The following is a 25,128-nucleotide window of genomic DNA, read 5'->3' as shown; positions in this document are numbered from 1 at the left end:
CTAAATTTTATGCTCATAACTGGAGGGGTCTCTGTGAAGGTGTTTTGGATTCATCCCAAGGCAGTAATTCAGGGGCATTTTAAGTCTTTATGAAATGAAGGAGAGAAAATTCATTCTACCATCAAACAGCAATATATACTTCATTCTGCAGCAGGTAATTTAAAATTGATGGAACAGAAACACTATTAGGGATTGGCAGACATGCTGAGTATAATGGAAAGTCTCCTCATTTTTGTAGCAGTTAGTGAGTCAATATTGGGACTTTTAGGGAATGGATTTATTGGACTTGTAAGCTGCATTGACTGTATGAAAAACAAGAGGATCTCTACTATCAGCTTTATTCTCACTGGCTTAGCAACTTCCAGATTTTGCCTGATATGGACAATAGTTACTGATGGATTTTTAAAGTTATTCTCTCCAGATGTACATTCCTCTGGGAACCTAATTGAATATAATGGTTACTTATGGATAGTTATGAATCAATCAAGTATCTGGTTTGCCACCTGCCTCAGCATCTTCTATTTCCTGAAGATATCCAGTTTTTCCCACCGCATCTTTCTCTGGTTGAAGGGTAGACTCAACATGGTTCTTTTCCTTCTTTTGGGGTGCTTGCTTATTTCATGGTTAGTTACTTTTCCACATTTTGTGAAGATTGCTAATGATAATAGAAAGAAAAATAAAAGCACAGGCTGGTCAATGGATATGCATAAAGATGAACTTTTTGGAAAGCAAATTTGGCTCCATCTTGGTGTCATTCTCCTTTTTATCCTATGCCTGATTACATGTGTCTTGTTGCTCACTTCTCTTTGGAGACACAACAGGAGGATGCAACTGAATGCCACAGGATTCAGAGACCCCAGTACAGAAGCACATATTAAAGCAATGAAAGTCTTGGTGTCTTTTATCATCCTCTTTATCTTGTATTTTGTAGGCACTGCCATACAAATATCAAGTGTGACAGTGCCTGAAAACAAACTGCTTTTTATTTTTGGCATGACAACCACAGTCCTCTATCTCTGGGGTCACTTGCTTATCCTAATTCTAGGAAATAGGAAGCTCAAGCAAGCCTCTTTGAGGGTACTGAAGCCATTACAGTGCTGGGAAAAAGAGAAACTTCTCAGAACTCCTTGATAGGCTTGTTCAAAGAAATGGACATTCCAATAAAGTCATCAAGTGAAGAAAGCCCCTGAAGATCTGTTTCACTTACACTGCTTTCTTGCATTGGTTTCAACTATATTATTGAACATCACCACAACCTTCCACAGTGATCCTGACTACAACTCAGGGAATTTCACTCTTCAGGGAGATTTTAACCCCACACACAAATCTAATGGCTCCATCAGCTTCCCTCTCTTACAGTTGCTTCTTCCTGCATCCATCACCTCCAGAAGGTTAGAGAGTATTTACTATAAAAATGTTGATGGATGGAGTAATTCTCTAAAATAAGATTTCCCACTTCATTTTACCTGAGTCCTCTGAAGTAGTGATAGAGATATCTTGGCAGTATCTTCAGCAAGATGTTCAAAGAAATATTATCATTATTGTTATTATATTACTATTTTTTATTTATATAAATGCCTACATTCCTCCAGATTTGTTCAGTAAGAATCACTCAGGTTGGTTCCTGTGTCATTTTGACTCGTCCCCATGCTTCTACTCATCTTTCTTTACATTTTACACAACAAAATATTTCAGGTTCGTTATGTCGTCTGTGTCATTCAGACTGGATTCACTCTTTCCCCAAGATTTCCTCATTTCTTTTAGTGTAGCCAGGTATTTGAAAAGCAAGATTTGGTTGGACACAAACATTCCACAAACTTACTTAGTTCTGTTTCTCAGTCTCTCCTCTCGATATGTATAATACATTGCATATTTATGCTAATATCTCTAATTCCACTTCAAAATCACAGGCTTCCATCTTTCCACGATGTAAACCCTGTCTTTAACGGTGAAAAAAATGGTTCTCACTTTTATTAGTGTATTTACTCATTTGTTCAGTCCTAAGATCCCGTTGAATCTTAGGATCCTAAAGGAGATCAGTCTTGGGTGTTCATTGGAAGGACTGATGCTGAAGCTGAAACTCCAGTACTTTGGCCACCTCATGTGAAGAACTGACTCATTGGAAAAGACTTTGATGCTGGGAAGGATTGGGAGCAGGAGGAGAAGGGGACGACAGAGGATGAGATGGCTGGATAGCATCACTGACTCGATGGGCACGGGTTTGGGTATACTCCGGGAGTTGGTAATGGACAGGGAGGTCTGGCATGCTGCAATTCATGGGGTTGCAAAGAGTCGGACATGACTGAGCGACTCAACTGAACTGAACTGAACTGAAGAAACACTGAAGACTTCCCAGGTGGCTCTAGTGGTAAAGAATCCACCTGCAGTGCAAGAGACACAAGAGATGGGGGTTCGATTCCTGGGTCAGGAAGATCTCCTGGAGGAGGAAATGGCAACCTACTCTAGTGTTCTTGCCTGAAAAATTCCTTGGACAGAAGAGCCTGGCAGGCTACAGTCCATAAGGTTGCACAGAGTCAGACACAACTGAAGCAATTGAGCATGCACACATAGGATACACTGAAAATAGTTTCAGACTTGTTAACTCACATATAGAGAAGAAGAGGAAGAAAGAGGGAGAGAGAAAGGAAGAAAGAAAGGAGGGAGGAAGTGAGGGAGGGAGAAAGGGTGGGGCGAAGAAGACACTATTAACCACAGTTACAGCTCATGTTTACCTGAATCAGGGCATAACCATCAAAATACTGTGTTTCAAAGTTGTTTTGGTTAGTTTTCTTTCTTTACCTTTAGCATGATTATAGTATTCATTTTTTTTAAAGTGAGGATTTTTTAATTTTATTCAGTTGTAGGATTTTTCCCCAGTCCTTATTTTATTTTTTAATTTAAAATATCAACATTATTTAAAGAGTCAAACACAATCAAACACCATCCTGAGAATATTATCATTCACCCCTTATAACATCAATCTCATTTTAAATTACTCCCTACAGATAAAATGTGTTCAGCCTCTTACTAGTTGCCAACTCTTTGTGACCCCGTGGACTATAGCCTGCCAGGCTACTCTGTCCATGGAATTTCTCAGGCAAGAATACTGGAATGGGTTGACATTTCCTTCTCCACTACAGATAATAAATTCCATTAATTTTGCTTTCTTCCTATTTTTATTTTTGAAAAATTAGTATGCACATACTAATTTTTTCCACATTTCTTACATAAAAGACACTTTGCAGTTTACTCTTTTCTTTTACAATAAGTTAGAAATCATTCTATCCTTTTCTGAAGTTGTTTTTCATTCTCTTTCACACCTTTTCAGTATTCCAACATTTGAATGTACCAGATTTGATTGAACAGATTCTGTGTATATGTTGGTTTGTTTCTGGTATTTTGCAATTGCAAACAATGTTGCTATGAATAATCTTGAACATACATATATTGATTCTGACACCCAGTTCTAATGGGAGTCACCAAGAAATTAATTCAACCCTGGCACTACCTACCTGAGGAGAACATCAAATTCCATAGGTGAAGGGCTCAGTTCAACAAGAATACCCCCACTTGAGCTACCAATTGCAAGCCCAGGTTGTTGTCTATGGTTTTGACTTACTGGCTGTAAGTCTGAGGCTCCAAAAACTCTACTTGGGTTTGGTTAATTTGCTACAGTGGCTCATGGAACTCAGAAATCCGGTGTACTCAGTAGGTTACTGATTTATCACAAAGAATGGAAAAGGCTGTGAGTCAATAACAAGATGAAGATGGACCAGCTTCTGCTGTATCCCCTTATGGATTTTTGTGGTAGTGTTGGTGGCATAAGACATTTTTGGAAAAAATTGTGTGAAAGATATCAGTGCAGAGTGAGGATTTAAGATGATTAAAATCACTCTAGGAAGAAAAAATATTAATGATAATTGTGGAAACACTGAAAAAGGATCCTGGCAATTCACAGCAAGGACTACATCAAAGGAAGTTAAGAGTGTGCAAAGTTTGAAAGACAGTCTCATGAAGACTGCTTTTGGAAAGGAGAGGGAAAAAAAGAGCAAAGAAATACCCTACAGAACCTGAGTGGAAAAAAAAGAAGGAAAAATTTAAGAGAAGTTAGACAGTTGAACAATGCATAGCTCCTTCCCTCACTGCCAAAAAGACAGGCTTCCTTGTCTGTACAGGATAGCAGTGAGAATAAATGAGCTACAATCATATGGAAAGGTGAATCTTACAGAGTGTTAAATGAAGAAAAGCAAATTTATGTTGTCTGTGAGTTCTTACACATAAATATTTAAAAAGTGGGAGATTGTGGGATTGTAGCTAAAAGGGGCAAGATGTTTTCTTCTGGGGAGTTGATTGTGTCTGTTTCTTGTTCTGGTTCATGGTTATAGGGATTTATGAAGTTAGTAAAATTTCATTAAGCTCCTCACTTAAGATTTTATTAAATATCAAAATAATAGAAACAACTGAATTATTTTTCCAAGACTGCCAATAAGAAATTATTTGGTGCCATCAGAAAACAGAAATTTGCTCTCCAGAGTTCTGGAGTTTAGAAGTCTGAAATGAAGAAATCAGTAGAAATACACTCTCACTGAAGGCTCTAGAGAAGAATCCTTTCTTGCCTCTTCCACCTTCTGCTGCACCCTGATATTCCTTATATAATAGTAGCAATAGTAACACCGATCCCTGCCTCCAGTTGCACATGACCTTCTTTCTGTATGTGGAATCTTCCTCTCCCTTCTAAGGATGCCGGCCATTGTATTTAGATTTCACTCAAATCCTACATTTCCATAGACCCCTTTTCCAAATAAGAACACATTCACAGTGCTTGGACATACCTTTTGGAGGAAGACACAATTCCACCTGTTAAGTCATTCTAATAAGGCTTTGAGCTTATTAGGGGCCAGGAGTTCCTCCTTGAAGTTTGCGTCCATCTTCCCAAAATTCTAATCTGCTCAAATAAGGCCTGAGAATCTTGTCAGCTTGGAAATTCAGTGAAATGGGGACAGAACATAGCAGAAAGAAAAAGGCCCTGGAGACACAAGAGTGTCTTCCTGTTTTTCTTCTTAAGTGCTTTTTACATAAGATCCTAGTCAACTCAGAATTCTGTGGGCCAGGAGTGAGGTGGTGTGGAGCTCAGGTTTGGTGCGACCTTTCCCTAAACAGGAAATAGTAGAGAGCAAAGCTAAGAATAAAGAATTTACAAATGCTGAGCCTGATATTTATAAAGTTTAAGCCTTAGAATCCTTAACTAAAACAATAGCCAGTTAGGAATTCAGGATCCTAGCCATACTCAATCTCAGAAATCAGAATTTAAGGAAAATTCGTAAATGTGGGGCGGTAACTTGTTACTTGAAATTCTGACGTGACTCCATATAAAATTTCCTGCTTGAGGAGGAAGAAAGCACAAAACAGTGTCATAAAATCTTCTCCTTATTTGCAAGTTAGCAAATATGACTTCACCTTCAGTCAAACTCATAGATGAATTCAGGCTGTGACAATGGCAAAAAGAGTCACTTAGCATTGAGCTCATACAGGAAGACTGCAGTCTAAAGGGTTTTCACATTTGAAAGTGTTTTTTAAGGAAGACACTCATTTTCTCTAGTCAAAGTGGGATTTTTATTCTAGACTAAAACAGACTCCTGTTTTACAAGCCTGGTCAAAGTGGGATTTTTATTCTAGACTAAAACAGACTCCTGTTTTACAAGCCTGAAACAAGAGCATTCTCAACTGCTATATCATTTTCAAAACATCATTTGGAAGACCTTCTGTCATCAGTGACTGAAGTAACTGGGATTTCACTTCTGCAGGAATGTCAAATGTCATCAAATATGTTTTTTTGATCATTGAAATCTCAGAATTCATAACAGGAATTTGCGGAAATGGATTCATTGCACTAGTACTCTGTGCTGACTCTCTCAAAAGCAAGAATATCTCCTTGCTTGACTTCATCTTCACATGCTTGGCCATCTCCAGAATTGGTATGATATTCATACTTCTCCTGGATGGCATTAGAATAGTGTTCCATCCAGAAATATTAGATGGTCACCAGGTAACAGAAGTAACTTTTGATTTCCTCTGGAATCTGAGCAATTCCTTAGGTACCTGGTGTGCTGCCTGCCTTAGCATCTTATACTTCCTCAAGCTATCTAGTTTTTCCCACCCCTTCTTTCTCTGGCTAAAATGGAGAAGAAATAGAGTTGTTTTCACCATTATGTTGGGATTCTGTCTCTCTTTGTTTTTTAATCTTCTGAGCATAAAATTCAATGCTCTCAGGGTCAGTGACTGTTTAGAAATAGAAAATAACTTGACTTGGAAAAAATGCATGCATCAAACACAGTATTATAGAAGTCAAATTCTCTTCCATCTGGGATCTCTCATCCCCTTGGCTGTGTCACTCATTTTATTTTTCCTGTTAATATTTTCCTTATGGAGACATACAAAGCAGATGACACGTCATGCCAAAGGATCCAAAGACCTCAACACAGGAGTTCTTGTGAAAGCCAGAAATACTTTGACTTCTTTCATCATTTTCTTAGTTGTGCACTATTTGGCTACATTCATGTTAACTTGGTCCTATTTCACACTAGAAAATGACATGACTTTTATTGTTATTCAAACTGTAGCATTTCTCTATCCTTCAATTCACCCTTTTATTTTGATTCTGGGTAGCGGGAAACTGAGACAGATTTCTGTGAATCTGCTAAGGCAAATTGAATCCTGTATCAAGAGACTGTAATTCTTCACAGTATGGAAGAACTGATGGGGAACCATTGATGTTCTGAAGAAAACAAGTAATTAAGGATCTCCTACATGCTCCCATTGCTTTCATATTGTATCAGATAGAATTTTTTTTTAAATTTATCGACCAGACTATTGACTTAGGAGAAACTGCTTCCTTGGATTCCATGAACCATCCTTGGCAATTTGACATAGTTATTTAATTTAAGCCTCAGAAAGTTCTACAAAATACTTATTATACCATTTTCTCTGATGAAAATTCTGATGGTCATCATATGTAAGTGTCCTCTCTCTAAGGTGTTAACACAGGGATTCAAACTCAAATCTTTTGGCTCAAAAAATAGATGAGTGGATGAAAAGAATGAATTAAACCTCTTTTATTAGCTCTTGATTCTGTTATTATTAAATAGTCTGCTACACTGCTTTATGACACATTTTATTAATATAGCATTTCTTTTTAAGGAAGAAGAAAAAATGTGTGAAGGGTAAATTTTAAATAAATCTACTTAATCAGTGGGTCATGTTGTAATTTATATCCAACACAAAGAAAACTCTAGAATTTTAAGGAAATTTATGATTTTTAATTGTCACAGAAATAAAAGAAGATATATTTTTTTATCTTTTTGTTTAATAAAAATTGCAAAATTTCTGAAAGTGACAATAAGGTGTTGGTGCCAGGAATGAAGCACATTTAATCACTCTGAAACAAAATCTGCTATAGGGAACGTAAAAACATAAAAGATAAAAAAATTTTTAAAAAAATACTCAAAATATGTTGTGTTATAAATTAAGGGAAAACTGTAGAATTTAAGAGCTTCCCTTGTGGAGTTTAAGCTTCCCTGGTGGCTCAGATGGTAAAGAGGCAGCCTGCAGTGAGGGAGACCCAGGTTCAATCCCTGGGTTGGGAAGATCCCCTAGAGAAGGAAATGGCAACCCACTCTAGTATCCTTGCCTGGAAAATTCAATGGATGAGAAAGCCTGACAGGCTACAGTTCATGGGGTCGTAAAGAGTCGAACACAACTGAGCGACTTCACTTTGACCTCACTTTGTGGAGTTTAAACCCTAAACTGCTAGCTTGAAACCCTGGCAACATCTGTGTCTGTACAATGACCTGTGAGCCACTTCAGCAGGTGAGGCCTTTATGCTTCTGTCCACGTAGACCTACCCTTTATCCCCCACAGCTCCTCATACAAGGTTACCATAAATATAATCACTGCCTGGAAAATCCTCTACAGTAATCCTCCTAGGAGATATTTTAGAATATTATATTATCTTTAGGAATATAGGAACTCATCCTTAGGAGTAAGTAAAAGCCTGAATTCCTATTGAAAATGACAGTGGAAAGACATCTAAGAGTCTGCTGGCAATACCTACACTTCCTTGGCCCGAGACCCTGGCCTTGGGAGACTGATGGCTGAAGCTGGGGGCAGTTTCACACCAGCATTTTCTATAGCTGCAAATGAAGGACTTCTACATCGTCAGTGGCATCTTTGTCTGTTTCTAGAGTTCAGGTGCTATCAGTGAATAGCAAAGCAGCAGAGATTGTTTTGAAAAAATAGTTATCAAGGTAGCCAAGAGTGTTGAATGAGTCAGTTGTGTGAGTCCCATAGTGAGCATTACGGAACCTCCTGATGGGATGAGGTGCTATCCCAAGGCTGTGTTGTTCTAAATTAATGCTCAGTGTTGATGGGAGGAAGTAGATCCCATAGGCATAAGATACCCCCAAACCATTTCTCTGTTTGGAGAAAAACTGGGTTGCATTTAGTCTAGCACCTGTCATGCATATCTGAGAAAATTCTTAAAAACAGGGAGATAAGATGGAAGAGAAGTTCCCCTATTGCAATTTCCGAGAACCAACTCTCCCTGGCTCTCCTGGATTGCTGAGTAGCAATTTAGTTATCTGCCTAAGTCAATAATAGAGGGATAATCTAAATGATTGTAAAAATAAAACATAAAATCCACTCTGGTTTCAGAGGAAATTTGCTGGCCTAATTTGAATGCTTACTCTTTGAGACTGGTAAGCAAATAAAAGGAAACCAACAAAACTTTAAACAACAAAACAATATATAGCACACAGTGGAATGAAAGACACAATGTTAAAAAAGAGTCACTGCAGAACACAAGAATTCTTGGGTAATTGGACTAAATATTTTCCATCAAATTCAAGAAAATAGTTATATAAAAGAGGAGAGAACATATAAGATAACAAAAATCAAAATATAGAAAGTAAAATTGCAAAGGAGCAATCTCCCCCCACAAGAAAAAGAAGAAGTTGAGTGAAATAAGAGCATATTCATGCAAATGAACATATGGCAAGAGATACTGAGAAACCATACATTATGGTATAGAGTTATCAATATTACAACCTAGGTTCAAATATAAAGTCATTTAGAACTTTAACCTACAATTAATAAAAAAGCATTTTTAAGTGATACTGGAAGAACTGGACAACTACATTTAAAAGAATGAAATTAAAACTCTTCCTAACACCATACACAAAGATAAAATCAGAATGGATTAAATGGTAAGACCAGAAACTATAAAACTCACAGAGGAAAATATAGGCAGAAGACTGTATGACATATATCATAGCAAGATCCTCCATGACCCACTTCCTAGAATAATGGAAATAAAAACACAAAGAAACAAGTGGGACCTAATTAAACTTAAAAGATTTTGCACAGCAGAGGAAGCTATAAATAAGGTGAAAAGACAACCCTCAGAATGGGAGAAAATAATAACAAATGAAACAATTGACAAAGGATTAATTTTCAAAATATAAATCAGCTCATACAACTCAACACCAGAAAAGCAAACAACCCAATCAAAAAGTGTACAAAAGACCTAAACAGACATTTCTCCAAAGAAGACATACTGATGACTAAAAATACATAAAAAGAACTCAACATTGCTCATTAGTAGAGAAATGCAAATCAAAACTACAATGAGATATCACCTCACGCAGAATGGTAAGAATGGTAATCATCAAAAAGTATACAAACAATAAGTGCTGGAGAGGATGTGGAGTAAAGGGAACCTTTTTGCACTATTGGTGGGAATGTAAATTGATCCAGCCACTATGGAAGATAGTACCTTAAGAAAAAACTGGAGATAAAACTACCAAATGATCCAATAATCCCACTACTGGGCAATATCCTGATGAAACCATAATTGAAAAGACACATGTACCCTCATGTTGCTTGCTGCACAATTTACAATAGCTAGGACATGGAAGCAACCCAGATGCCCATCAACAGATTAATGAATAAAGAAACTGTGGTACATATATACAATGGAATACTACTCAGCCATCAAAAGGAATGCATTTGAGTCAGTTCTAATGAGGTGGATGAACCTAGAGCCTATTATACAGAATGAATTAAGTCAGAAAGAGAAAACAAATATCATATATTAGCACACATATATGGAATCTAGAAAGATGGTACTGATGAACCTACTTGCAAGGCAGCTGTGGAGATAGGGACATAGAGAACAGATGTATGAACATGGGCAGTGAGGAGGAAGGAGAGGATAGGACGAATGGAGAGAGTAGGATGGAAGCATATACACTGCCATCTGTAAAATAGATAGCCAATGGAAATCTGCCGTATGACTCGGGGAACTCAAATTGGGGCTCTATAGCAACCTAGAGGGGTACAAAAGGGTTGGAGGTGGAAGGGACATATGTATGTGCTGTGCTATGCTTAGTCACCCAGTCAGGTCTGACTCTTTCCAACCCCATGGACTGTAGCCTGCCAGGCTCCTCTGTCCATGGAATTCTCCAGGTGAGAATACTGGAGTGAGTAGACTATCCCTTCTCCAGGGGATCTTCCCGACCCAGGAATCGAACCAGGGTCTCCTGCATTGCAGGTAGATTCTTTAACAGCTGAGCTACCAGGGAAGCCCAGACATATGTATACCTATGGATTATTCATGTTGATGTATAGCAGAAACCAAATCAATATTGTAAAGCAATGAGATCCTTCAATTAAAATTAAATAATTTTTTTTAAAAAATAAAAGAATTTTTAGGTATGGAGCTGCAGTTTGATTAATACCATAAAAAAAAAAATAATTAGCACCATAAAATTTATCTACATTCTTTTTCTAATCCAAAGGTATACCAAAATATTGATCAGTTGCCAGCTTATAAAAAAACCTAATCCTTACCCTTAATGCTCCCCAAATACCCAGAAATATTGCTTTGGCCCCCTGATGCAAAGAGCTGACTCATTTGAAAAGACCCTGATGCTGGGAAAGATTGAGGGCAGGAGGAGAAGGGGACGACAGAGGATGAGATGGTTGCATGGCATCACCAACTCAATGGACATGGGATTGGGTAGACTCCGGCAGTTGGTGATGGACAGGGAGGCCTGGCATGCTGCGGTTCATGAGGTCACAAAGAGTCGGACACGACTGAGCGACTGAACTAAACTGAAATCAAAACTACAATGAGATATCACCTCACACTGGTGAGAATAACCATCATCAAAAAGTCTACGAACAATAAATGCTGGAAAGGGTGTGGACAAAAGGAATGTTTTTGCACTATGGGTGGGAATGTAAATTAATACAGCCGCTATGGAAGACGGTAGGGAGATTCCTTAAAAAAACTAAGAATAAAACCACCACATGACCCAGCAATCCCACTCCTAGGTATATACCCTGAGGAAACCAAAATTGAAAAAGACACATGTATCCTATTGTTCACTGTAGCACTGTTTACAATAGCTAGAACATGGAAACAACCTAGATGTTCATCGACAGATGAATGGATAAAGAAGTTGTGGTACATATACACAATGGAATATTACTCAGCCATAAAAACGAATGCATTTGGGTCAGATCTGATGAGGTGGATGAACCTAGAACCTATTATACAGAGTGAAGTGAGTCAGAAAAGAGAAAGATAAATATCATATTCTAATGCACATATATGGAATCTAGAAAAATGGTACTGAAGAACTTATTTACAGGGCAGCAAATCAGAAACAGAGAATAGACTTCAGGACATGGGGAGAGGAGAGGATCGGGCGAGATGTATGGAAAGAGTAACATGGAAACTTACATTACCATTTGCAAAATAGATAGCCAACGGGAGTTTGCTGTATGGCTCAGGAAACTCAAACAGAGGCTCTATATCAACATAGAGGGGTGGGATGGGGAGGGAGATGGGAGGGAGGTTCAAAAGGGAGGGGATATGTGTATACATATGGCTGATTCATGTTGAGGTTTGACAGAAAACAACAAAATTCTATAAAGCAATTATCTTTCAATAAAAAAATAAATTAAAAAAATATTGTCTCAAACTAGTGTAAACTATAAGGAAATTAATTATTTCACTTACCTAGGCATCTAAAGGGGAGAAGTTTCCAGTGCATGACCAAGGACTCAGGTTATTTATCTCTGTTTTGTTGGGTGTCATCCTAGACCCCCTCTCTTTGGGGGTTACAAGATAATTGCCAATGGCAACTGGGTCTATTTTTTTTCTCCTGCTTTACAAGAGACACAGTCAAGAAAAAGAAAAGACAAGCCACAGACTGGGTAAGATATTTGCAAAAGACTTAAACGACTATTATTCATAGTATAAAAAGAATTCATGATACTCAACGAAAAGTAGATAAGAAACCTAGTTAAAAACTAGGCCAGTTTTATTTTCAAATGTTGAACCAGGTTTGTATATTCAGCCTAAATACCATTGGTTTGTGCTATATATTTTTTATACCTTTTTGGATTAATTTTGTTAATATCACATTGAGAATTTTCACATCTGTGGTCATGAGAGATATTGGTCTGTAGTTTTCTCTTCTAGTAGTGTCTATGTCTGATTTTGGTATTAGGGCAATACTGAACTTAGAATGAGTTGGAAATCGTTCCCTCTGCTTCTATCCTTTGAAAGAGACTGGAAAGAATTACTATAATATTTCTTTAAGGTTTATGACAATTTACCAGTGACTCCACCTGGGCCTGTTGTTTTCTGATTTGGAAGTTTGATTAACCCTTCATTTTAATACCACGTTTAGGACTATTCACATTTCTATTTCTTCTTGTGTGAGTTTTGACAATTGGTGTTTTTCAAAGAATTGATACATTTCATCTAATTTTTCAAAATGGGGATATAAATTGCTTGTAATATTCCTTTAAAAGTCCATGGGACAAGTTATGATACGACATTTCACTTCTGGTCTTATTTTTTTTCTTCTTAGCACACTTAAGTGTGTGTTCAGTTGTTAAGTCTGACTCTTTGTGTCCCCACGGACTGTAACCCTCCAGGCTCAGCTGTCCATGGATTTCTCCAGGCAAGAATACTAGAGTGGGCTCCCGTTTCCTTCTTCAGGGGATCTTCACAACCCAGGGATCAAGCCCATGTATTCTGAGTCTCCTGCATTGCCAGGCACATTTTTTATCACTAAGCCACCTGGGAAACCTGTTAGTTAGCATGACATTTTGGTCATGCTAATCAACTTTATCGATGTTTTCAAAGAAGCAATTTTTGTCTACAATGGCTAAATTCATCCATCTCATCTACACACTGTTTTTGCTCTATATATCTAAGCTGTCATTATTAACACAATATAAATGACGTCAAAGTTGACACTCAAAATTATAAATTTCAATTATCTATTCTGCTCTGTTTTCTGTAGGTATGTGTTTGGCACTCCTACTCCCCAATCCAGGGTAACAAATGCAAAATAGTCTCAGAAGGACAAGTAGATTTCAGGAAACAGAAATGTTTATTTGCATCTTAACAAATTGTGGGTAGGCATTAAGTCAGGACACATGTTGACTAGCTAAATTTAATAGACATAACTGGAGGGGTCTCTGTCAAGCTGTTTTGGATTCCATGTCAAGGCAGTAATTGGTATGCTTTTAAGTCTTTATGAAATGAAAGAGAAGAAAACCTTTCTACCACAAAGCAGCAATATCTGCCTTTTCTGCAGCAGGTAATTGAAAATTAATGAAACAGGAACAGGATTAAGGATTGGCAGACATGCTGAGTATAGTGGAAGGCTTCCTCTTTTTTGTAGCAGTTAGTGAGTCAGTATTAGGGGTTTTAGGGAATGGGTTTATTGGACTAGTTAACTGCATTGACTGTGTGAAAAATAAGAAGATCTCTACACTCAGCCTTATTCTCATTGGCTTAGCATCTTCCAGATTTTGCCTGATATGGATATTAATTACAGACGGATATGTGAGAGTGTTTTCTCCAGATATATATTTGTCTGGTAATCTAATTCAATATATAGCTTACTTATGGATAATTATGAATCAATCAAGTGTCTGGTTTGCCACCAGCCTCAGCATCTTCTACTTCCTGAAGGTAGCCAACTTTTCCCACTGCATTTTTCTCTGGCTAAAGGGTCACATCACTAAGATTCTTCTTCTTCTAATGGGATGTTTGCCCATTTCATGGTTATTTACTTTTCCAGGCATTACAATGCCTTTTATTAATAATATTATGGAGAACAGAAGCACAACCTTGTTGATCACCATGCAGGAAAGTGAATACTTTATAAATCAGATTTTGTTCAGTATTGGAACACTTCTTGTCTTTATACTATGCCTGATTACATGTTTCTTGTTAATCACTTCCCTTTGGCGGCACAACAGGAGGATGCAATTGAATACCACAGGATTCAGAGACCTCAGTACAGAAGCACATGTCAAAGCAATGAAGATCTTGATGTCTTTTATCATCCTCTTTATCCTGTATTTTGTAGGCACTGCCATAGAAATATCAGTTACTGCTGTGCCTGCTGCTTTTTATTTTTGGTATGACAACGACCGTCCTCTATCCCTGTGGACACTCATTTATCCTAATTCTTGGAAACAGCAAGCTTAAGCAAGCCTCTTTGAGAGTACTGAAGCTATTAAAGTGCTAGGAGAAAGAAAAACTTCTTAGAACTCCATGACAGGCTTGGGGAGAAATGGATACTACAAAAAGGTAGCCTAGTAATGAAATTCCTCAAGATCTGTTTCTCTTACACTGCTTTCTTGCAGTGTTTTTTAATTGTGTTATTGAACATAACTAAAATCTTACAGAAAGATTTTGACTATGTCTCAGGTAATGTCACTTTTCAATGAGATTTTAATGCCATACACAAATTGAGTGGCTCAGGCCCTTTCCTTTCCTTGTAGTGGTTTCTCCTACCCCAACCCTAAGACAAAAACAGCTTGGAGACTATTGACTATAAAGATGTCATTGGTGGAGTAGGCCTCTAAACAAGGTTTCTCTTTGCATTTTAATTGAATTCCCTGAAGCATTGATAGTTCTTCACACACACACACACACACACACACACACACACACACACACACACATTCAAAGAAATATTATTATATTATTACTCTGATTTATTTTGATGCCTATGTTTTTCTAGATTTGTCAAGTAAGAACTTCAAATTGTCTCCTGGGTCCTTTTGATGTGGCCCCGTTCTTCCTTCATGTTTCCTTACATTCTCACAAACCAAAACATTTCAGGTTTACTTTGTGTTTTCCTCATCCAGGCTTGGGTTCACTATTTCTCCAAGAAATCTTCATTTATTTGAGAGAAGAAGGATATTTGAAAACCAAGATTTGGTTGGATATAAACATTACACCCACCTACTTACTTCTTTCTCTCTTTTTGCCTCTATGTATCTCTCTATTTGTAATGTATGATGCTTCTATGTTTATGTCTCTAATTGCAATTCAAAACTACAGTCTTCCTTTTATCCATGTTGCAAATCCTCTCTTTAACCGTGAAAAACATGGCTCTTGCTTTGTTCAGTTTATATAGTCATTTATTCAGGCCTAATATACACTGAGGGCTTCCCTGGTAGCTCAGTTGGTAGAGAATCCACCTGCAATGTGGGAGACTTGGGTTCAATCCCTGAGTTGGGAAGGTCCCCTGGAGAAAGGAAAGGCTACCCACTCCAGTATTCTAGAGCTTCCCTTTTGGCTCAGCTAGTAAAGAATCCACCTGTAGTGTGGGAGACCTGGGTTTGATACCTGGATTGGGAAGCTGCCCTGGAGAAGGGAAAGGCTACCCACTCCAGTATTGAGAGACTTTATTTTGGGGGACTCCAAAATCACTGCAGACTGCAGTCATGAAATTAAAAGACACTTGTTCCTTGGAAGAAAAGCTATGATCAACCTAGACAGCATATTAAAAATCAGAGACATTACTTTACCAACAAAGGTCCATCTAGTCAAAGCTATGGTTTTTCCAGTAGTCATGTATGGATGTGAGAGTTGAACCGAAAAGAAAGCTGAGCGCTGAAAAATTGATGCTTTTGAGCTGTGGAGTTGGAGAAGAATCTTGAGAGTCCCTTGGATTGGAAGGAGATCCAACCAGTCAATCCTAAAGGAAATCAGTCCTGAATATTCATTGGAAGGACTGATGCAGAAGCTGAAACTCCAATCGTTTGACCACCTGATGCAAAGAACTGACTCATTGGAAAAGACCCTGATGCTCAAAAAGATTGAAGATGAAAGGAGAAGGGGACAACAGAGGTGAGATGGTTGGATGGCATCACTGATGTGATGGACATGAGTTTGAGTAGGCTCCGAGAGTTGGTGATGGACAGGGAAGCCTGGTGTGCTGCAGTCCATGGGGTCGCAAAGAGCCGGACATGACTGAGTGACTGAGCTGAGCTGAGCTGAATAGTCACTGAATATTTCCCTGGTGTCTCAGAGAGTAGAGTCTGCCTGCCAATACAGGAAACCTGTGTTCAATTCCTGGGTCAGGAAAATTCCCTGAAGAAGGAAATGGCAACCCACTCCAGTGTTCTTACCTGGAAAATCCCATGGATGGAGGAGCCTGGTGGGCTATAGTCCATGAGGTCGCAAAGAGTTGGACACGACTGAGCGACTTTCACTTTCTTTTTTCTAATATACACTGAAGGTAGTTACAGACATGTTAACTCATACTTCTAGAAGGAAGAGAAAGGAGGAAGGAAGGAAGGAAAGAAGAAAGGAAGAGAGAGAGAAAGAAAGAATGAAAAAAGAAAGAAGGAATGAAGGGAGAAAGGAAAAAAGAAAGAGAGAGAAGGAAGGGAGGAAAGGAAGTAAGGAATGGAGGAAGAAGACACTATTAACTACAGCTCAGTACTTTGTTGCAGCTCATATATGACTATCAGTTCAGTTCTGCTTCCCTGGTGGCTCAGACAGTAAGCATCTGCCTGCAATGCAGGAGACCCAGGTTCAATCCCTGGGTCATGAAGATCCCTTAGAGAAGGAAGTGTACTCAAGTACTCTTGCCTGGAAAATCCCTTGGACGGAGGAACCTGGTAGGCTACAGTCCATGGAGTCCCAAAGAGTTGGACACGACTGAGCGACTTCACTTTTCTTTCTTCTCTTTCAGTTCAGTTCAGTCACTCAGTCGTGTCTGACTCTTTGTGACCCCACGGACTGCAGGAAGCCAAGCTTCCCAGTCCATCACCAACTCCTGGAGCTTGCTAAAACTCATGTCCATTGAGTCAATGATGCCATCCAACCATCTCATCCTCTGTCATCCCTTTCTCCCACCCTCAATCTTTCTGAGCATCAGGGTCTTTTCCAATGAGTCAGTTCTTCGCATCAGGTGGCCAAAGGATTGGAGTTTCAGCTTCAGCATCAGTCCTTCCAATGAATCCTAAGGACTGACTTCCTTTAGGATTGACTGGTTGGATCTTCTTGCAGTCCAAGTGACTCTCAAGAGTCTTCTCCAAAAATAAAAAAAGAAAAAGAAAAAGAGTCTTCTCCAAGACCACAGTTCAAAAGCATCAATTCTTTGGCATTCAGCTTTCTTTATAGTCCAACTCTCACATACATACATGACTACTAGGAAAACCATAGCTTTGACTACATGGACCTTTGTTGGCAAAGTATTGTCTCTGCTTTTTAATATATGACTGTATCAGGGCACAAAGTCAAAATACTACTGTGTTCCAAAGTTACTTTGGTAAGTTCTCTTTCTTTCCCTTTAGCATGGTTATATTATTCATTTGAATAAGTGAGATTTCTTTCTTAATAAGTCTGTTTTAGGTTTTTCCCCAGCCTTTATTTTATATGTTTAATGTAAAATATTAACATCATTTCAAGTATCAAAATTATGCAAAAAGCATGCTGAGAATATATCCTTCACTCCCATAACTTCCATCTCAGTTTGAATTTCTCCCAATAAATAATCAATCTCCTTCATTTCTGCTTTCTTCCTCCTAATTTTATTTTTGAAAAAATAAATAAGCATGTACATATTAAATTTTTCCGTATTCCTTATGAAGAAGGAATTCATAGGGCCTGGACTCCATCTTAGGCCTGCCCATGCTGATCATGCTCGGCCGCCTCTCCAATGGACTCTGAACTCTCTGCTTAGTGCCTGTGGGAACGACAATGGAAGGATAAGACCCCCTCCAGACAGGGGAACCTTGAAGATCACATTCAGGTTACTCATTGCCTAAGAGAAGGCATACTCTGATCACCCCTGCCTCCGGACAGTATCTATCAGAATGTAACCACAGGCTTATCGGTTATTAACTGGTTGGAATGTAACCGCGGGCTTATTAACTGTTTGAACACATAACACATAAATGATGGGGTTATTGTGATTGTATTTACCCTTCCTTTGTAAATCTCAAGGAATTTGGGGTGGTGGGTTTGGACACGTACACATGGGGTATAAAAGATTTTCACAAATGCTGCTCAGGGTCCTTGGCTAAGAGGAGACTGCCTTGGGCCCGCTGGTGTAATAAACTGCACTCCACTATCTGTATTGTCCTTCTGAGTGAGTTTGTTTCCCGGAACACGAGGCTATAACATTTGATGCATTGGCCGGGAAACTCCTCACTTTGAGGAGACAGGTCTCATTTGAGGCCACCCTGAGGCTTTGTGGCTTGAATATCCTAGAAGGGGGAAGGCGCCTCACCCCTCTGGAAGAATTCAATCTTTCAACGTCCAGTTTCTCTCGCTTTGGCAGGTAATGAACGACAGCAGGGGAACGGAGCGCTCAGGTGAGGAGGAACCCACCTGGCAGGGTGGAGGAGGGGGCCTGATCACCCCCCTGGGAGGGACTAGAAGGAGCGGGGATCCACAGGAGCCTGGAATAGGCAGGCAGCAGCGATTGCTTGGTACACAGGTCGACGAGCGTGCTAGGGTTTAGGAAGGAAATTTGTGAAGGTCATTTAGGAGGTGACTCCACACCGTCTTGGGGAAGATTATTACCAAGCGATCACCAGGGAATTTTTAGGACAGGAAACTGGTCCTTGTATGCTCGTATTCTGCCCTCCCTCAGGTGGTGTCCCATCTGCTGTGAAATTCTTGACTCCCTCGGAATTGTCAGGCTAGAAGGAGGGGGATACAGAAGTGAGTATGATTTGGCTTTTATGGAAATGGCCTGGGACATGGGATATTTAGCCCATCTGTGTTTTCATCTGCACCTGATCAAGCCCACCAAGGCAGAACGGACTTTAAGGGAGAAACAGTCTTGGACCATGTGATGTTCTGGTTCAGCTGTGCTGGCCGGCAGGTGAAGACACGCCGATCCCCCTTCTCCCTCTGGGATCTGGCAGGTAAGGCTCTTCTCACCCCAATTAGGAAGGAGGCAGAACGGCAATTTAAGTGTCATTGAGTGGAAATATCAGAAGTACATGGGGTACTGAGAACTTCGTAGACAGAACGAAAAGGAAAAGTAGAAGAAGGTCCGAGAAGGTAAGCAAGATGGGGTGAAGTGAATCTAAGGCAACTGTATTGGAGTGCATGATTAAAAATTTAAAGAAGGGATTAGGAGGAGACTATGGGGTGAAGATGAAGCCTAACTGCCTCCACATACTCTGTGAGGTCGAATGGCCCCCTATGGGAGTAGGATGGCCACCAGAGAACACCATGAACTTAAAAATAGTGGAAGCAGTCTATATAGTAGTCACAGGACAGCCAGGACACCTGGATCAATATCCATGTATTGACTCATGGCTAGGGTTAGCTCAAGACCCTCCTACTTGGACAAGGTTCTATATCCAGAAGGGAAAGGGAAAAATATTAATGGCACAAAAACTAACTGATGATAAAAAAGGAAATTCTACAGGATTTGGACGGGGATGACCTGGCCCCTCCCCCATGCTGGATAATGACATGCCTGCCTCCCAGTGCTTCACCAGGACTGGAGGCCGCCTTAATGCCCGATCCAGGGCCAGGTGAAGTTCCTGTAGCAGCCACTGCTCTTCCGCCAGCTCTCCCAGAGATCGTAGAGCCACCGTTTTGGCAGGCTCTGATCCTGGTGACAGAAGACTCTGGCCAACACTTCCAGGATCCGGCTCCAGCCAACCGGCCCAAGCTGTACCTGCCTCTCCCAGTGAGTACTGACAAGAAAGGGAGGGAGACGCTGGAATTAAGCAGAGACTGCGCTCTGCCAGAGAGCCGGAGGGAATGAAAGAGAACAGACAAGAGAGCTACAGTGCTAGCTGCTGCTCTGGGAAAGTCTATTTCGGGCCCTCCGGAAAATCTCCTCTGCCCCAGGGACAGGACAGTCCTTCAGCTGGTCCCAAGGGAGGCCCTGGGCCCGTTACAGACAAACCAGTGTGCCCGGTGCCGAGCTTTTGGCCACTGGAAGAATGAATGCCCTAAGGTAAGGAAGGAAGAGGAAGCTCCCGCAGTTGTGGGGCTTGCTGACTTGGAAATTAAATAGGGCTGCCGGGGCTCAGAGATATCAGGTCCCCAAGAGCCCATGGTAACCTTAAAAGTGGGCGACCAAAACATTGACTTCATGGTGGATACAGGAGCAGAACTGTCGGTACTAACAAAACCTGTGACACCACTTTCCAAAAAGACTACCACTGTAACTGGGGTATTGGGAGAAGAGATGATTAAATCGTTTCACCAGCCCAGAAAATGTCAGATGGGGGGCACCAAGTGATTCATGAATTCCTCTACATTCCTGAGTGCCCAGTGCCCCTGTCGGGAAGAGACTTGCTCTCCAAACTAGGAGCACAAGTGACTTTCTCCCCTGAGGAGAGGCCCACCTTCCGGATGGACTCTATGACTTATTTGCCCTCTCTCTCAATACCACCCCAAGATGAGTGGAGGTTGCATGAGCCTCTGAAGGCAGAACCGGGTGGGCCGGAAAAGCATGAGAGAGCTAACTCAAATATTCCCTGAGGCCTGGGCGGAAGACAGCCCCCTCCCCCTAGGCTGGCTAAACATCAAGCCCCAGTGATAATAGAGCTCAAACCAGGCACCATCCCGGTTAGAAAGTGCCAGTACCCCCTACCGACAGAGGCCTGGGCTGGCATACTGCCCCACATCAACAGATTGAAATAAGTGGGGATTCTGGTAGAGTGCCAGTTGGCTTGGAATACGCCAATCCTGCCAATCAAAAAGGAAGGAGGACAGGACTGTAGGCCTGTACAAGCTCTCAGGTTAGTCAACCAGGCTACTGTGACTTTACACCCCACTATTCCAAACCCCTATACCTTACTTAGCCTCCTCCCACCAAGGACTAAAGTTTATACTCGCCTAGATCTCAAGGAGGCCTTCTTTTGCGTATGCCTCGCCCCAGCGTCACAGCCCATCTTTGCCTTTGAATGGGAAGATCCAGTCAGGGGCACCAAACAACAGCTCATCTGGACTCCCCCACAAGGATTTAAGAACTCCCCAACCATCTTTGGGGAAGCTTTGGCTTCTGACCTGAACTCATTCCATCCAGAAGAGTATGGATGTTGGCTCCTACAATACATGGATGACCTGCTGCTGGCTGCCGAGACCAAGGAAAAATGCTGGAAAGGGAAAAATGCACTGCTCCAGCTGTTGATGGAAGCAGGTTACCGGGTGCTGAAGAAGAAGGCACAGATCTACAAAGGGGAGGTAAGGTATCTGGGATTTGTTTTAAAGAGGGCTCAAGGTTCCAGACTCTAATTGGGTCCTATATACTGATGGCACTAGACTGATAAAACAAGGACAATGGCTGTCAGGTCAGTCAAAGCAGAAGGGGCCATCAAGACTGAAAAGAGATGGTGGGAACTGCCAAGTGGCAAATTATTGGTACTGGAGGAGCTGGCACACACTCTGGTAAGCCAAACACACCAAGCGACCACCTAGGCCATGCTGCCTGCTCACAGGTTAATGCTGCCTCTTGGGTATTCAGACAAAAACCTCTGGGTATTCAGCTGAAAGGCACGCTGCCCCTTGAACACCTGGGAGTGGACTTCACTGAAATGAAACCTCACCGACACTACCATTACCTGCTGGTCATGGTATGTACATTCTCGAGATGGGTAAAAGCTTTTCCTACCTGGACTGAAAGAACATCAGAAGTAGCCCGGTGCCTGCTTAGGGAAATAGTTTTCAGATTTGGACTTCCTACCAGCATTGGATCAAGCAATGGCCCAGCTTTTGTAGCTGATTTAGTACAACATGTAAGCAAAACTTTAAACATCAAGTGGAAACTGCACACTGCATATAGGCCCAGGGTTTTGAGATGGTGGAATGAACCCACCAGACACTTAAAGAGACTCTCCAAGTCGATCATAGAGACTGACTGCTCCTGGAGGGACTTGCTTCCGATGGCTCTGCTCAGACTCAGGATGACCCCACAGTCCCAAGGCTATTCTCCATACAAAATTGTGTATGGGAGGCCTCCTCCCATACAGGTGTCAACAAATTTGCCTCAGGCAAGGGGGCATAGGATTTCACAGCAGATGGAACTGGGTAAGGTAATAAATCGGGTAACTAAGTCTGTACAAGAAAGGGTGCCGTTCCCCCTTGGGGAACAGATTCATGAGTTTACGCTTGGTGACCAAGTATGGGTCAAAGATTGGAAACATGATTTGCTAGCCCCTTGGTGAAAGGGCCCTTTTGTTATTCTAACTACCCCTACTGCAGTTAAAGTTGCAGGTATTGTCGCTTGGATCCATCATATGAGGGTGAAGAGAGCATACCACGCAGACCCAGAAATCGCTGAGTAGACTGCACAGAGGGACCCCACTGACCCTCGAGAGACTAAGACCATCCTTAAGAAGAAGGAAAAGAAGATCCCGGAGGAGCCCCCCCTCAGGATGAAGCAGCAAAAAACTCCTGCTGCTTGGCCTCATCAACGTGATTTTGAATTTAACTTGCGACAATGTTTTCATCTCACGGGCACATTCCAATACGGACTTCCACAACACCTACAACTGCTGGGTATGTGGGACTATGCCTCTGTCTGTGATGGATGGACTTCCTTGGTGGGTGTCACCATTCTGCCAAGGAGATTTTAAACCACTCTGCTCTTTTCTGGGATGACAAAAAGAGACTTTCCTCTCTCTTGTCAACCATAACCTCTCCTTGCTCTCTTGGTGTAAGACCTACAGTCAATAGACTTGGGTCATGGGGTTACATTTGATAAAAATGCCAGTGTAACAAAAGCCTAACTTAAAACAAGCCCCAGTAAATCTACCTTATTTACATGCTAGGTGGACAAGATCTGTGTTTCAATGGTGTGAGTATATTGCTGCCTTATTCGTACCCTCTATAGGGACAACAGATATTATGATTAAAGTAGAGGCCTTGACTAATTTCACAAAACAGGCCCTCCTAGATAGAAAAAAAGCCATCCAAGCCTTAAACGAAGAGCAAATCCAAATGAAGAAAGTGGTAATTCATAATAAAATGGCTTTGGACATACTCACAGCTGCTCAAGGAGGGACCTGTGCTATAATTAAGGTTGAATGTTGTGTATACATTCCTGACTTATCTGACAATGTATTGATTGCTTTAGATGACATGAAAAACCAGGTAAAAGCAATATCAAATGAAAACATTCCTTTCTGGACTTTGGTCCTATCTTGGGTGAAGGGTGATTGGTGAAAACTATGTTTACCACTTATAGTTGCCTTGATAGTTCTGCTTTCTGGACCCTGAATTTTACAATGTATTACGAACTTTGTAACCCGAAGGTTGTTGTCATTCTCCCAAATCGGCAGTCGGAGAGCCAGAGTGCAGTATATCCTTATGAATGATGCTCATAATATGAGTTAAGAGCATCAAGAGGGAGGGATGAAGAAGGAATTCATAGGGCCTGGACTCCATCTTAGGCCTGCCCATGCTGATCATGCTCGGCCGCCTCTCCAATGGACTCTGAACTCTCTGCTTAGTGCCTGTGGGAACCACAATGGAAGGATAAGACCCACTCCGGACAGGGGAACCTTGAAGATCATGTCCAGGTTACTCATTGCCTAAGAGAAAACATACTCTAATCACCCCTGCCTCCGGACAGTATCTATCAGAATGTAACCACAGGCTTATCGGTTATTAACTGGTTGGAATGTAACTGGTTGGACTGTAACCGCGGGCTTATTGATTATTAACTGTTTGAACACGTAACACATAAATGACGGGATTATTGTGATTGTATTTACCCTTCCTTTGTAAATCTCAAGGAATTTGGGGTGGTGGGTTTGGACACGTACACATGGGGTATAAAAAGATTTTCACAAATGCTGGTCAGGGTCCTTGGCTAAGAGGAGACTGCCTTGGGCGCACCAGTGTAATAAACTACACTCCACTATCTGAATTGTCCTTCTGAGTGAGTTGTTTCCCGGAACACGTGGCTATAACATTTATATAAAGGATAGTTTGCACAATGTTTTTATCATATGTAAGAAATCACTGCATCCAATTGTGAAATTATTTCTCATTCTTTTTCACACCTTTTTAGTACTCCATTGTCTAAATGTACCAGAGTTGATCCAACAGGTTCTGTGTACATGTTCATTTGTTTCTGATATCTTGCAACTACAAACAATAGTACTATGAGTAATCTTGTACATGTGTATTTATTGATTCTGACACCCAATTCTGATGTATGGGAGTCTTCCCAACCTCACCAAGTAACTATCTCAATTCTGACCTTACCTACCTGAAGATGGCATCAGATTCCATAGGTTAAGGGCTCAGTCCCACAAGACTACCCCCACTTCAAATGTCAGTTGTAAGCTCAGGTTGTTACATGTGCTTTTGACTTATTGGCTATAAATTGGAGATTCCAACAAACCCCTGCTTGAATTAGATTAATTTGCTAGATTGGCTCACAAAACTCAGAAGATGTGTGTACTCACTAGATTACTGGTTTATTACAAAGAATATTAAAGGAAGTGAATCAGTAAGCAATGAAGAGAATCAACTCTGCTCTATCCCCTTATGGAGATTCGTGGTGGTCCTGACATTAGCATGAGAGCTTTCTGGAAAAATTTTATGGAAGACTTAATTATGGAATGAGGATTTAAGACTTGACTAAAATTACTTTATGAAGAAAAACTAGTCATGCTAATTGTGAAAATATTGAACAAGAATCCTAGCAGATCACAGCAAGGAAGGAAGAAAGTTGAAAATACACAGAGTTTGAGATGTCAGTCTCGTAAGGATTGCTTTTGAAAGAGGAAAGAGAAACAAAGAATGGAAAA

General features: G+C 40.6%; 1 protein-coding gene and 1 pseudogene across 1 annotated transcript; both read left to right on the top strand.

The window, feature by feature from the left end:
* Window positions 1–201: 201 nt before the first annotated feature.
* LOC122423247 (taste receptor type 2 member 10-like) lies at window positions 202–1,131 on the top strand. Its single transcript, XM_043440082.1, has one exon. The coding sequence runs from the start codon at window positions 202–204 to the stop codon at window positions 1,129–1,131; it is 930 nt and encodes a 309-aa protein (XP_043296017.1).
* Window positions 1,132–13,726: 12,595 nt separating this feature from the next.
* Window positions 13,727–14,648, top strand: LOC122423096 (annotated as a pseudogene).
* The last annotated feature ends 10,480 nt before the right edge of the window (window positions 14,649–25,128 follow it).

Source organism: Cervus canadensis, chromosome 21 (genome assembly GCF_019320065.1).
Source record: "Cervus canadensis isolate Bull #8, Minnesota chromosome 21, ASM1932006v1, whole genome shotgun sequence".
NCBI classification, from domain to species: domain Eukaryota; kingdom Metazoa; phylum Chordata; class Mammalia; order Artiodactyla; family Cervidae; genus Cervus; species Cervus canadensis.
Note: the sequence above shows the minus strand (reverse complement) of the source record. Positions and strands in the feature narration are given on the sequence as shown.

Bases quoted from the DNA above. Each gene is read 5' to 3' on its own strand.
- LOC122423247 (XM_043440082.1), top strand. From the start codon at position 202: ATGCTGAGTATAATGGAAAGTCTCCTCATTTTTGTAGCAGTTAGTGAG.